General features: G+C 41.6%; 1 protein-coding gene across 5 annotated transcripts in view; it reads left to right on the forward strand.

Annotated features, from left to right (window-relative positions):
• The window catches only part of TTC13 (tetratricopeptide repeat domain 13), an 80875-nt gene that overhangs the window by 11239 nt on the left and 57531 nt on the right, over nucleotides 1–12105 (forward strand). For all 5 annotated transcript variants that reach the window (XR_005721414.1, XM_040242772.1, XM_040242773.1 and 2 more), the window contains exon 2: nucleotides 9520–9614. Coding sequence is in view for 4 of the 5 variants with exons in the window: in XM_040242772.1 (XP_040098706.1) it covers nucleotides 9520–9614 (95 nt within the window). In the remaining variant the exon portion in view is untranslated. The remainder of the gene's footprint in view (nucleotides 1–9519; nucleotides 9615–12105) is intronic.

Here is a 12105-nt window from a genome sequence, read left to right on the forward strand (position 1 = left end):
ATGCGATTGTGAAACTGTGGATTCAGAGGGCTAACTATAAGTTATAAACAAATTTTTAACTGCATGGAGAATCAGCACCCCTAACCCCTGTGTTGTTCAAGGATCAACTGTATTTCCCTTTAGGAATCATGGTAACTCCGTATATCTTTATGACAAAGATGTAGAACAATTCTAACAAACAATTATAAAATCCCTCCTCAGAAAAAGGTAAATTACCAAGTTTATTTTCTCTCTGCCTGTTAAATATCTTGTCTCCATCAGGGTCAGCTCTTTTCTTCTCATTGAACTTAAGCTTCCTAAGCTTTCTTAGAGATCTTACCTGCTTAATCATCCACCATTTATGATTATCAAATTTATATCCATAGCTCTCTGTTTCTCTGAAATCTCCTTCTACACACAAGACAGTTCCTGGTTTAGCATCTCACGAACACTTGCTTAAACTCAAAGTTAGCGCTTTCAGTTCAGTTCAGTTCAGTCGCTCAGTCGTGTCCGACTCTCTGCGACCCCATGAATAGCCGCACGCCAGGCCTCCCTGTCCATCACCAACACCCGGAGTTCACTCAGACTCAGGTCCATCGAGTCAGTGATGCCATCCAGCCGTCTCATCCTCTATCATCCCCTTCTCCTCCTGCCTCCAATCCCTCCCAGCATCAGAGTCTTTTCCAGTGAGTCAACTCTTCACATGAGGTGGCCAAAGTACTGGAGTTTCAGCTTTAGTGTCATTCCTGCCAATGAACACCCAGGACTGATGTCCTTTAGAATGGACTGGTTGGATCTCCTTGCAGTCCAAGAGATTCTCAAGAGTCTTTTCCAACACCACAGTTCAAAAGCATCAATTCTTTGGCGCTCAGCTTTCTTCACAGGCCAACTCTCACATCCATACATGACCACTGGGAAAACCATAGCTGTGACTAGACAGACCTTTGTTGGCAAAGTAATGTCTCTGCTTTTGAATATGCTATCTAGGTTGGTCATAACTTTTCTTCTAAGGAGTAAGCGTCTTTTAATTTCATGGCTGCAGTCACCATCTGCAGTGATTTTGGAGCCCCCCAAAATAAAGTCTGACACTGTTTCCACTGTTTCCCCATCTATTTCCCATGAAGTGATGGGACCAGACGCCATGATCTTCGTTTTCTGAATGTTGAGCTTTAAGCCAACTTTTTCACTCTCCGCTTTCACTTTCATCAAGAAAAGCACTCTTCCTCTTAAACTCCCAACTTCAGTTACTGGCACAGCTCCGAATCTCTAGCTGCACAGACTGGGAATAGTGCCTCTTTCCTCCTCTCATGCCCAGTTTTACTCAAAAACCTTGTCTTTTTTACTTCATATCTCTTTAGACTATGACCCTGTTTTAACTTCGTGGCCTCTACGTATGTTTGGACTTTCCTGCTTTTTAACTAGTCACACCCTGCACCTGGCCTTCCTGCTCCAGTCTCCAATCCTCCTGTCACCACCATCAGTGATCTTCCTGCTGAAGCTTTCTGTGGCGTCTTAGTATTAAAGAGGAAAGGAAATAAATGAACTGGATACTAGAGAAACTAGAAGAGGAAATAAGGGAAATTGCACGACTAAAAAATACATAGCCAGAATGAATTAGAGCAACAGTGAAATTGATCAATGGATCCAAGAGCTGCCTCTTCAAAGAATAAAACAGATCAATCTGAGAAGGCTAACATGTAAATAGGGAGCAGATGCAACTGTGTTAATGAATGAGGGATATGTGCACCACTGGAGAAGCCATTAGAATTAAGAGACACTGCATAGAAATCTCTGCTAATAGGTTAAAAATATCAAGCAATAGAGAAATATCCAGAAAAACAATGTAGAAGAAAAAGATTAGATTCTGTAATGTGTTTTGAGAATATTTCTGCGGTAATCACAATTCAATTACTTGTATGACCTAAACAGTGAGGAAAACGGACATTTCCTAATTTCATGGAAATCCATATCATTGAAATACAACTAGGTTATTATTCCACTCCAGTACTCTTTCTTGGAAAATCCCATGGATGGAGGAGCCTGGTAGGCTGCAGTCCATGGGGTTGCTGAGGGTTGGACACGACTGAGTGACTTCTTTCACTTTTCACTTTCATGCATTAGAGAGGGAAATGGCAACCCACTCCAGTATTCTTGCCTGGAGAATCCCAGGGACAGGGGAGCCTGGTGGGCTGCCGTCTGTGGGGTCACACAGAGTCGAACACGACTGAAGTGACTTAGCAGCAGCAGGTTATTATTAGAAGATAGTTGACTCCATAGTGAATTTAATATTTTTAGATTAAAGAGCAAATTTAACTTCCTAGGCCAGACAACTCTAGTTACAACTAGAACAAACTATTTTCCTTACACAGACGTTACCAAACCACCAAAAACACTAATGCCAGAATCCGATAAAGTTGGGAAGTGAGGGATGGAAAGAAAGCTGTTAACATAGTTATAAAAATCCTAAGTAAAATATTAGTAAACTAAAGCCAGCAAATAAAAGAATAATGTGCCTTGATCAATTAGTTTATTCTAGAAGTACAAAAGAGTGTTCAACTTTGATCACTTGATAGATCAAAGGAGAAAAATCATATGATTAACATAGAGAAATATCCAAAAATCACCCGATAAATTTCAGTCAGCTTTCCAGATTTAAAATTTTTGGTGAAGCGGAGAATTCTTCCTTTATATGGTAAAGGGGAGGTTTTATCCAGTGCAATAAGATGCTAAGTGAGTATAAATATTAAAAAGACTTTGATACAATTATGCATAGTTGATAGAGTGATCCACTGTAAGACATTAATAGAGCAGTTAAAAGTTCAGTAATGTGGAGGTAAAATACTCACCTCTAGTCAGTTAAGAAGACAAAAGATTGACAGCGTGCTGTATCTCTGCCTGGACTGCTCTCCCAGTCCTGCCAGTCTCCCACGGACCTTCACCTGTCAAATCCTTAACTTTGTTCGGCTCTGCCTTCACTGTCAAGCTCCAGGAGTTGGTGATGGACAGGGAAGTCTGGCATGCTGCAGCCCATGGGGTCCCAAAGAGTCAGACATGACTGAGTGACTTTCACATAAATCATCTCAAATATTTTTTAAAAAAAAGAAGTCTAGAAATAGATCCCCGGAGAAGGAAATGGCAACCCACTCCAGTATCTTGCCTGGAGAATCCCAGGCACAGAGGAGCCTGGTGGGCCGCCGTCTATGGGGTCACACAGAGTCGGACACGACTGAAGTGACGCAGCAGCAGCAGCAGCAGAAGTAAGTTCCAGTACCTAAATGTCTTGTAAAGGTGGCATTCAATTGATAATTTCATAAGTGGCCTTGAAGCAACTGGCTAACCATTTGGAAAATAGATAATTAGAAATTATTCCCTATATCTTAGACCAGAATAGATTACATGACTTACAAATAGCGAAGGACATACGCAATTTGGACTTCCCTGGTGGCTCAGTGGCACAGAACCCACCTACGAATGTAGGAGGTGTGGGTTCAATTCCTGGGCAAGGAAGATCCCCTGGAGAAGGAAATGGCAACCTACTCCAGTATTCTTGCCTGGGAAATCCCATGGACTTTGTGCCTGGCAGGCTACAATCCATGGGATTGCAAAGAGTCAGACATAGCCACTAAACAACAACAAAAGCAATTTACAAAGAGATACAAATGGCCAATAAATCAAAAGGTTAGTTTTACTAGTACTGTGTTCAGATTGGGAAAGATAAAAAGAATGGCAATACTCTAAGTAGAGAGAGTGATGTTATACAATGCAAACAGGAATGAAATTACTTTTAAGTACTGGGATGGAAATGGAGCAATATAATGGAAAGTGTTAAAATTTTTACCTCAGCAATTACATGTGTTATACTTTCATTGCCCAGTTGGGTAAATTTGCAAAAAATATAGCCCAAGGATACTCACTGAAACAGTATCTATATCAAGGAAATAAGAAAGGACATCTTAAATATTCAATGTGAGGAATGTGGTTAAATTCTATACAATGGAATGCTGTATAGCTGTTTTAAATTATATAGATGTTTATTTGTTGAAACTGAAAAGAATCCCACAATGTGGAGGGATTGTTAGAATACAGCCAATGTCTGTGCAGCACTTTAGCACAGTGCTCAGTGGGTGGTAAGTTCGCAGATTGTACCTTTTTTAAAAGGTAGGAGAGATAGGTTATAAATTATTGCATACTCAACTACTGATCAGCAAGCATTACTGCTTCTTCATTCTTGTCAGACTAAAGTCTTTCTCTGGGTCCATTACTTACCCTACTCCGACCACTTAGCTTTTTTTTTTTTTTTCTCTTTATTTTATTTTTTACTTTACAATACTGTATTGGTTTTGCCATACATTGGGCATGAAGCCACCACGGGTGTACATGACCACTTACCTTTTAAACTCATATTTTTTTATTTTCCAGCACCAGCTCCCTCCTAGCCAGGGTTGTCAGCCCACTGCCCCTTTGCATTTGCTTGCCATTGTGTTTTTGTATACCACTCCTCCTGCCTGGAATACTCCTCCCCTTTCCGCACCCCGGTCTGAACCCCTGCATCCTTGAAACCCCTCTGTGCTTTGTGAGACTTAACATTCCGGCTGCAGTCTCTGCTCTCCACCAGGGCTCATGTGAGAATTCAGCTAAATTGGTTCATGTGGTTCCTTGAATGTGACTGCTGAATTAGAGCGCATTTAAAAAAATAATTTATTGAAGCAAAATTCACATAACAGAAAATTAACCATTCTCTAGTGAACAAGTTCAGTGGTATTTAGCACATTCCCTAGTTACCTGCAGTTACCCTAAGATATGTCCCATCATTCCAAGGTAAACTCCTATGTCATTCCCCTCCAAGGTGCAGTCTGTGTCTGTGGATTTTCCTATTCTGGGTATTTCATATAAATGGAATCATACTCTATGTGACCTTTTGTGTCTAGTTCCTTTCACTTAGTTTTTGCTTTGGACGTTCTTACATGCTGTAATATGTCTCAGGACTTCATTCATTTCTCAGGCTGAATAATATTCCGTCGCATATATGTATCACAGTTTGTTTATCCAGTATCTGTTGATGGACATTTAGGCTATTTCCACCTTTTGGTTATTGTAAGTAGTGCTGCTATGAATATGTGCGTATGTGTACTTGTTTGAGTCCCAGTAGTCAGTTCTTTGGGGTATGTACCTAGGAGTGCAATAGTGGGAGCAGTTGGTAATTCTGTGTTTAACTTTCTAGGAACCACCCAGCTCTACAGTGATCACACCATTTTACATCCCCATCAACACCGCACAAGGGTTCAATTTCTCCATCTTTGTCAACACTTGTGATTTCGCATTTTAAAAAATTATGCCTATCATAGTGGGTGTGCAGTGGCCCCTCACTGATCTGTATCCACTAATTGCTAGTGATGTAGAGCATCTTTTCAGGTACTCACTGGTTGTATATCTTTGGAGAGTTGCCAACTCAAGTCCTTCGCTCATTTTTAAATAGGATTGTCCTTTTTTTTGTTGAATTTTACAAGTTTTTTATATTCTAGATACTAGACCCTTAGTACATATCTTTTAAAAATTAAAAACTTAGGTGTTGAGTTTTCCTGTTGTGCTGAGTCTTCACTGTGACACGTGGGCTTTCTCCAGTTGTGGTGAGTGGGGGCTCCATCCTGGTTGTGATGTGTGGGCTCTAGGGCACAGGCTTCAGGAGTTGCAGTACATAGGCTCAGTGGTTGTGGCTCCCAGGCTCAAGAGTGTGGGCTCAGTTTTGGCAGATGGGCTTAGTTGCCCTGTGGCATGTCGAATCCTTCTGGACCAGGGATAGAACCTCTGTCCCCTGCATGGGCAGGCAGAGTCTTAACCTCTGGACTACCATGAAATTTCCGTAGCACATATCTTTCAACATTAGGTCTTCCTGGCTTAACTTTGCTCTTCTCTTAGTGACTTTTTGTTTTAACCTCTGGTTCAGTTCAGTTTAGTTCAGTCGCTCAGTCGTGTCCAACTGCGACCCCATGATCCTCAGAACACCAGGCCTCACTGTCCATCACCAACTCCCAGAGTCCACCCAAACCCATGTCCACTGACTCGGTGATGCCATCCAACCATCTCATCCTCTGTCGTCCCCTTCTCCTCCTGCCCTCAGTCTTTCCCAGCATCAGGGTCTTTTCCAATGAGTCAGCTCTTCACATCAGGTGGCCAAAGTATTGCAGTTTCAGCTTCAGCATCAGTCCTTCCAGTGAACACCCAGGACTAATCTCCTTTACGATGGACTGGTTGGATCTCCTTGTAGTCCAAGGGACTCTGAAGAGTCTTCTCCAACACCACAGTTCAAAAGCATCAACTTTCTTCACAGTCCAACTCTCACATCCATACACGACCACAGGAAAAACCATAGCCTTGACTAGACGGACCTTAGTCGGCAACAAATGTCTCTGCTTTTGAATATGCTATCTAGGTTGGTCATAACTTTCCTTCCAAGGAGTAAGCGTCTTAATTTCATGGCTGCAATCACCATCTGCAGTGGTTTTGGAGCCCAAAAAATAAAGTCAGCAACTGTTTCCACTGTTTCCCCATCTATTTCCCATGAAGTGATGGGACTGGATGCTATGATCTTAGTTTGCTGAATGTTGAGTTTTAAGCCAGCTTTTTCACTCTCCACTTTCACTTTCATCAAGACGCTCTTTAGTTCTTCTTCACTTTCTTCCATAAGGGTGGTGTCATCTGCATATCTGAGGTTATTGATATTTCTCCCGGCAATCTTGGTTCCAGCTTGTGCCTCTTCCAGCCCAGCATTTCTCATGATATACTCTGCATATAAGTTGAATAAGCAGGGTGACAACAGACAGGCTTGACGTACTCCTTTTCCTATTTAGAACCAGTCTGTTGTTCCATGTCCAGTTCTAACTGATGCTTCCTGACCTGCATACGGGTTTCTCAAGAGGCAGGTCAGGTGGTCTGGTATTCCCATCTCTTTCAGAATTTTCCACAGTTTATTGTGATCCACATAGTCAAAGGCTTTGGCATAGTCAATAAGGCAGAAATAGATGTTTTTCTGGAACTCTCTTGCTTTTTCCATGATCCAGCAGATGTTGGCAGTTTGATCTCTGGTTCCTCTGCCTTTTCTAAATCCAGCTTGAACATCTGGAAGTTCACGGTTCATGTATTGCTGAAGCCTGGCCTGGAGAATTTTGAGCATTATTCACTAGCGTGTGAGATGAGTGCAATTGTGCGGTAGTTTGAACATTGTTTGGCATTGCCTTTCTTTGGGATTGGAATGAAAACGGACCTTTTCCAGTCCTGTGGCCACTGCTGAGTTTTCCAAATTTACTGGCATATTGAGTGCAGCACTTTCACAGCATCATCTTTCAGAATTTGAAATAGCTCAACTGGAATTCCATCACCTCCACTAGCTTTGTTCGTAGTGATGCTTTCTAAGGCCCACTTGACTTCACATTCCAGGATGTCTGGCTCTAGATTAGTGATCACACCATCGTGATTATCTTGGTTGTGAAGATCTTTTTTTGTATAGTTCTTCTGTGTATTCTTGCCACCTCTTCTTAATATCTTCTGCTTCTGTTAGGTCCAGACCATTTCTGTCCTTTATCAAGCCCATCTTTGCATGTTCCCTTGGTATCTCTAATTTTGTTGAAGAGATCTCTAGTCTTTCCCATTCTGTTGTTTGCCTCTACTTCTTTGCATTGATCGCTGAGGAAGGGTTTCTTATCTCTCCTTGCTATTCTTTGGAACTCTGCATTCAGATGCTTATATCTTTCCTTTTCTCCTTTGCTTTTCCCTTCTCTTCTTTTCACAGCTATTTGTGAGGCCTCCCCAGACAGCCATTTGCTTTTTTGCATTTCTTTTCCATGGGGATGGTCTTGATTCCTGTCTCCTGTACAATGTCACGAACCTCATTCCATAGTTCATCAGGCACTCTATCAGATCTGGTCCCTTGAATCTATTTCTCACTTCCACTGTATAATCATAAGGGATTTGATTTAGGTCATACCTGAGTGGTCTAGTGGTTTTCCCCACTTCTTCAGTTTAAGTCTGAATTTGGCAATAAGGAGCTCATGATCTGATGAGCCACAGTCAACTCCCAGTCTTGTTTTTGTTGACTGTATAGAGCTTCTCCATCTTTGGCTGCAAAGAATATAATCAGTCTGATTTCAGTGTTGACCATCTGGTGATATCCATGTGTAGAGTCTTCTCTTGTGTTGTTGGAAGAGGGTGTTTGCTATGACCAGTGCGTTCTCTTGGCAAAATTCTATTAGCCTTTGCCCTGCTTCGTTCTGTATTCCAAGGCCAAATTTGCCTGTTACTCCAGGTGTTTCTTGACTTCCTACTTTTGCATTCCAGTCCCCTATAATGAAAAGGACATCTTTTTTGGGTGTTAGCTCTAAAAGGTCTTGTTGGTCTTCATCGAACCGTTCAGCTTCAGCTTCTTCAGCGTTACTGGTTGGGGCATAGACTTGGATTACTGTGATGTTGAATGGATTGCCTTGGAAACGAACAGAGATCATTCTGTCGTTTTTGAGATTGCATCCAAGTACTGAATTTCGGACTCTTGTTGACCATGATGGCTACTCCATTTCTTCTAAGGGATTCCTGCCCACAGTAGTAGATAATAATGGTCATCTGAGTTAAATTCACCCATTCCAGTCCATTTTAGTTCGCTGATTCCTAGAATGTTGACGTTCACTCTTGCCATCTCTTGTTTGACCACTTCCAATTTGCCTTGATTTATGGACCCAACATTCCAGGTTCCTATGCAATATTGCTCTTTACAGCATCAAACCTTGCTTCTATCACCAGTCACATCCACAACTGGGTATTGTTTTTGTTTTGACTCTATCCCTTGATTCTTTCTGGAGTTATTTCTCCACTCATCTCCAGTAGCATATTGGGCACCTACTGACCTGGGGAGTTCCTCTTTCAGTATCATATCATTTTGCCTTTTCATACTGTTCATGGGGTTCTCAAGGCAAGAATACTGAAGCAGTGTGACATTCCCTTCTCCAGTGGACCACATTGTGTCAGACCTCTCCACCATGACCTGCCTGTCTTGGGTGGCCCCACAGGGCATGGCTTAGTTTAATTGAGTTAGACAAGGCTGTGGTCCTAGTGTGATTAGATTGACTAGTTTTCTGTGAGTATGGTTTCAGTGTGTCTGCCCTCTGATGCCCTCTTGCAACACCTACCGTCTTACTTGGGTTTCTCTTACCTTGGGCGTGGGGTATCTCTTCACGGCTGCTCCAGCAAAGCGCAGCCACTGCTCCTTACCTTGGACGAGGGGTATCTCCTCACCGCTGCCCCTCCTGACCTTGAACGTGGAGTAGCTCCTCTCGGCCCTTCTGCGCCCGTGCAGCCACTGCTCCTGGGACGTGGGGTAGCTTGTAAAATGTTACCCACTTGTAAAGATTTTGAAAGATGGGATGCTCCTTTGAACGTTTTTTATGTTTGCCTTTTTTTTTGTTTTGTGGATTCTGCACATTGCAGGGCATGGTTAAGTGCTTAAGAGCCTTAAATCTAAGGCGAGGAGAATAACAAGGACTGTTTCCTTTTCAGAGTCATCCTTTTTGAATTTCCATGACTCCGACTGTGAACCCAAAGGATCACCACCCTGTGACTCTCTGCTTTCCCTTAACACTGAAAAGATTCTGGTATGTATCTTTTGTGCCTCCTGTTTTGGAAACACAGTGATACTAGTTCCCTAAGGCAGAGATGGCCTCTGTTTATCAACCAGGAGTTGAATCCAGTTGCATAAGATAAAGATAGGTCATCTATTGTTTATTCACACTGAATCATTCTGTCTTATGACTTGGGTGGTTGGTCATTCTGGACCTAGGACTTTTTACTTTTAAGTTCCACGGAATAAAAAATAAATAACTTTATTTCTAGGAGCCTTATGATTTGCAGGTGTAGTATAATCTTATTTTTCTAGCCTTGCCTGGGTATCTTTTATGTCTGTTTTTTATCAGTACCAACTACACTGTACAAGAGACCTCTCCATTCCGGAGCTGAGTACCTGGCACTGAGAACCTGTCTGTGCTAGCGTGTGTCCCCCGCCAGCCAGCTGCCTCAAGGTGCAAGGGTTGTTTGTTCCCACCTAATTCTGTGAGGCTGTTCTTTCAGTGCCCAACGTTAACATTTTTCCTCCAGACCTTTTTCTTCAACATCCACATAGATTGTTTGCTTCTTTTGCTTCAGAATTTCCCTTTAGTATACTCTTTATTTTCCAGATAAAGCTCTGTCTTTTTATGGAAGAACTACAGAATATGGGTAGAAATTGCAAACTAGTGAATGGTCAACGGATTATACCTAAGTCGTTGCATAGCCATCAACTTGATATAGAAAAAAACATGTCCAAAACTAGAGTGGGCTAACTTGTAAAGTAGTGAGTTAACCATCACTGAAGACATTTGAGTAGAAACTGGTTAATCCCCATCTTGGAGAAGCAATTAGATTATGAGTTATTAGGGACCTTCTCACTGATTCAAATATTAGCTACTAGTTGCATTTCAGTTTAAGATGGCACTAGCTAGAAACCTATGGGAGAAGGCTTATTAATCTAGGCCTTTTGTTTTCCCGAGGTTGAAAACATGGGAGTTAAACTATTCATTTATTCATTAATTTTTCAGGTATTTATTTTGTACCTGTTTGTGCCAAGCGTTGTGCTAAGTAAGTACTTAGCCAGAGAATGGTAAGCCCAATAACCTTGGCCCGAGGACTTAGGGCTCTAGTAGCTCCTAATCAAATAATTATACAAATAAACATAGAAGTACAGTTGTGCAAATACATGAAGAAAAAACAAAGGGTCAGTATTCCTGAAGATAATCAGGGAAATCAGGAAAGACAGGTTTTAGGATTTGAAAGATAAGCAGGGACCTGAAAGGTGGATTAAAATTAACCTACTAGTAGTGTGGGGCTGTGTGTTTAAACTACTTTGATAATAGCTGCCTACTTTGTCCACAGAAGATATGATATTAGAAGTGGGAGAAATTCTTTTTTGGTCAGGAAAATAATTTGTCCATATTACACTTTTCCTTCCCACTTCTGTTATAGAATAAAATAAAAACACTTTAAACTCAGGTCTGCTTTTCAGTATAAATATATATATATTTTAAATTCCCGTCCGCACAGTGCGTACCACTGTTCGGCTGTGCACGCCCGCGTCGCCACTCCGCTGTGTGCACTTGGTAAATGACTTATTTTCATGAGATTTCATGTCTGTTCTCATCCCATCTTTTTCATGAAGGCTTGGCAAATGGTAGACTCTCATTGAATACTGGATGAAATAATAAGGGTTTTAAAGTATTAAAAAGCCTTGTTTATAGACTGCTTTCCTTGACTCTACACAGTTTATTTGTTAGAGAAGAGTTTTACACCTGTGTGTGTGTCTGTGAGCAGCTGGTAAGGAGGAAGGGCTTGTGTCTGCTCACAGCTGGCCGTGCACACAGTGCTCGGCCGCCTTCACACATTGTCAAATCTGTCGCTTTAAAAGAAACGGAACCTGGCTCCCATGTATGGAAGCTCCCAGCTGTAGAGCAAAGCGAGAAAGAGCTGACAGAGTTCCTCTCTAGCCATCAAGGTTTTACTGGAAGAAAGAAAGTGTAAATGTTCCCAAAGGAGTAGAGTTCTTTTTCATTTTGTTTGGGGTCCTAAATGAAGTCCCAAGTCCTCTGAGGTGGGATGCTTTTCTGAGCTGTATCTTCTAACTGATGTTCTAAGCAGAGGCAGCTTATTCTTGGCCTGTTTTGTAGGCAAACCAAAAACCACTCTGTATCTGAACATCAGTCTGGACTTCAAGAGTATAGGGAAAATAGGTGGAAATGCCTATTATTCTGTAGAGTCAGTGAAGCCCAAGAGACTACGGCTAATGAGAACCAATCATTAGCTAAAGAGCATACCCATCAGTCAGAAGAGTCTCCCACGGGGAAATATTTGACTGTCATACCTGCCTGTGGGCATCGATATGGTAGATTTAAAAAAAAAAAAAAGGAATTCAAATAATTGAGATGTCACTGAGTTCTGATCCTGAAGTTTTGCCAAAAGCAACATCTTTAGTTTTATCCTAGCTTTTCCTGTCTATATGTGTGTTCAAGTTTTAATCACATCTTAGATGAATCTGGTATGAAGTTATCATTTTAATCT

Source organism: Oryx dammah, unplaced genomic scaffold (assembly GCF_014754425.2).
Source record: "Oryx dammah isolate SB20612 unplaced genomic scaffold, SCBI_Odam_1.1 HiC_scaffold_6, whole genome shotgun sequence".
In the NCBI taxonomy this organism is placed as follows: Eukaryota; Metazoa; Chordata; class Mammalia; order Artiodactyla; family Bovidae; genus Oryx; species Oryx dammah.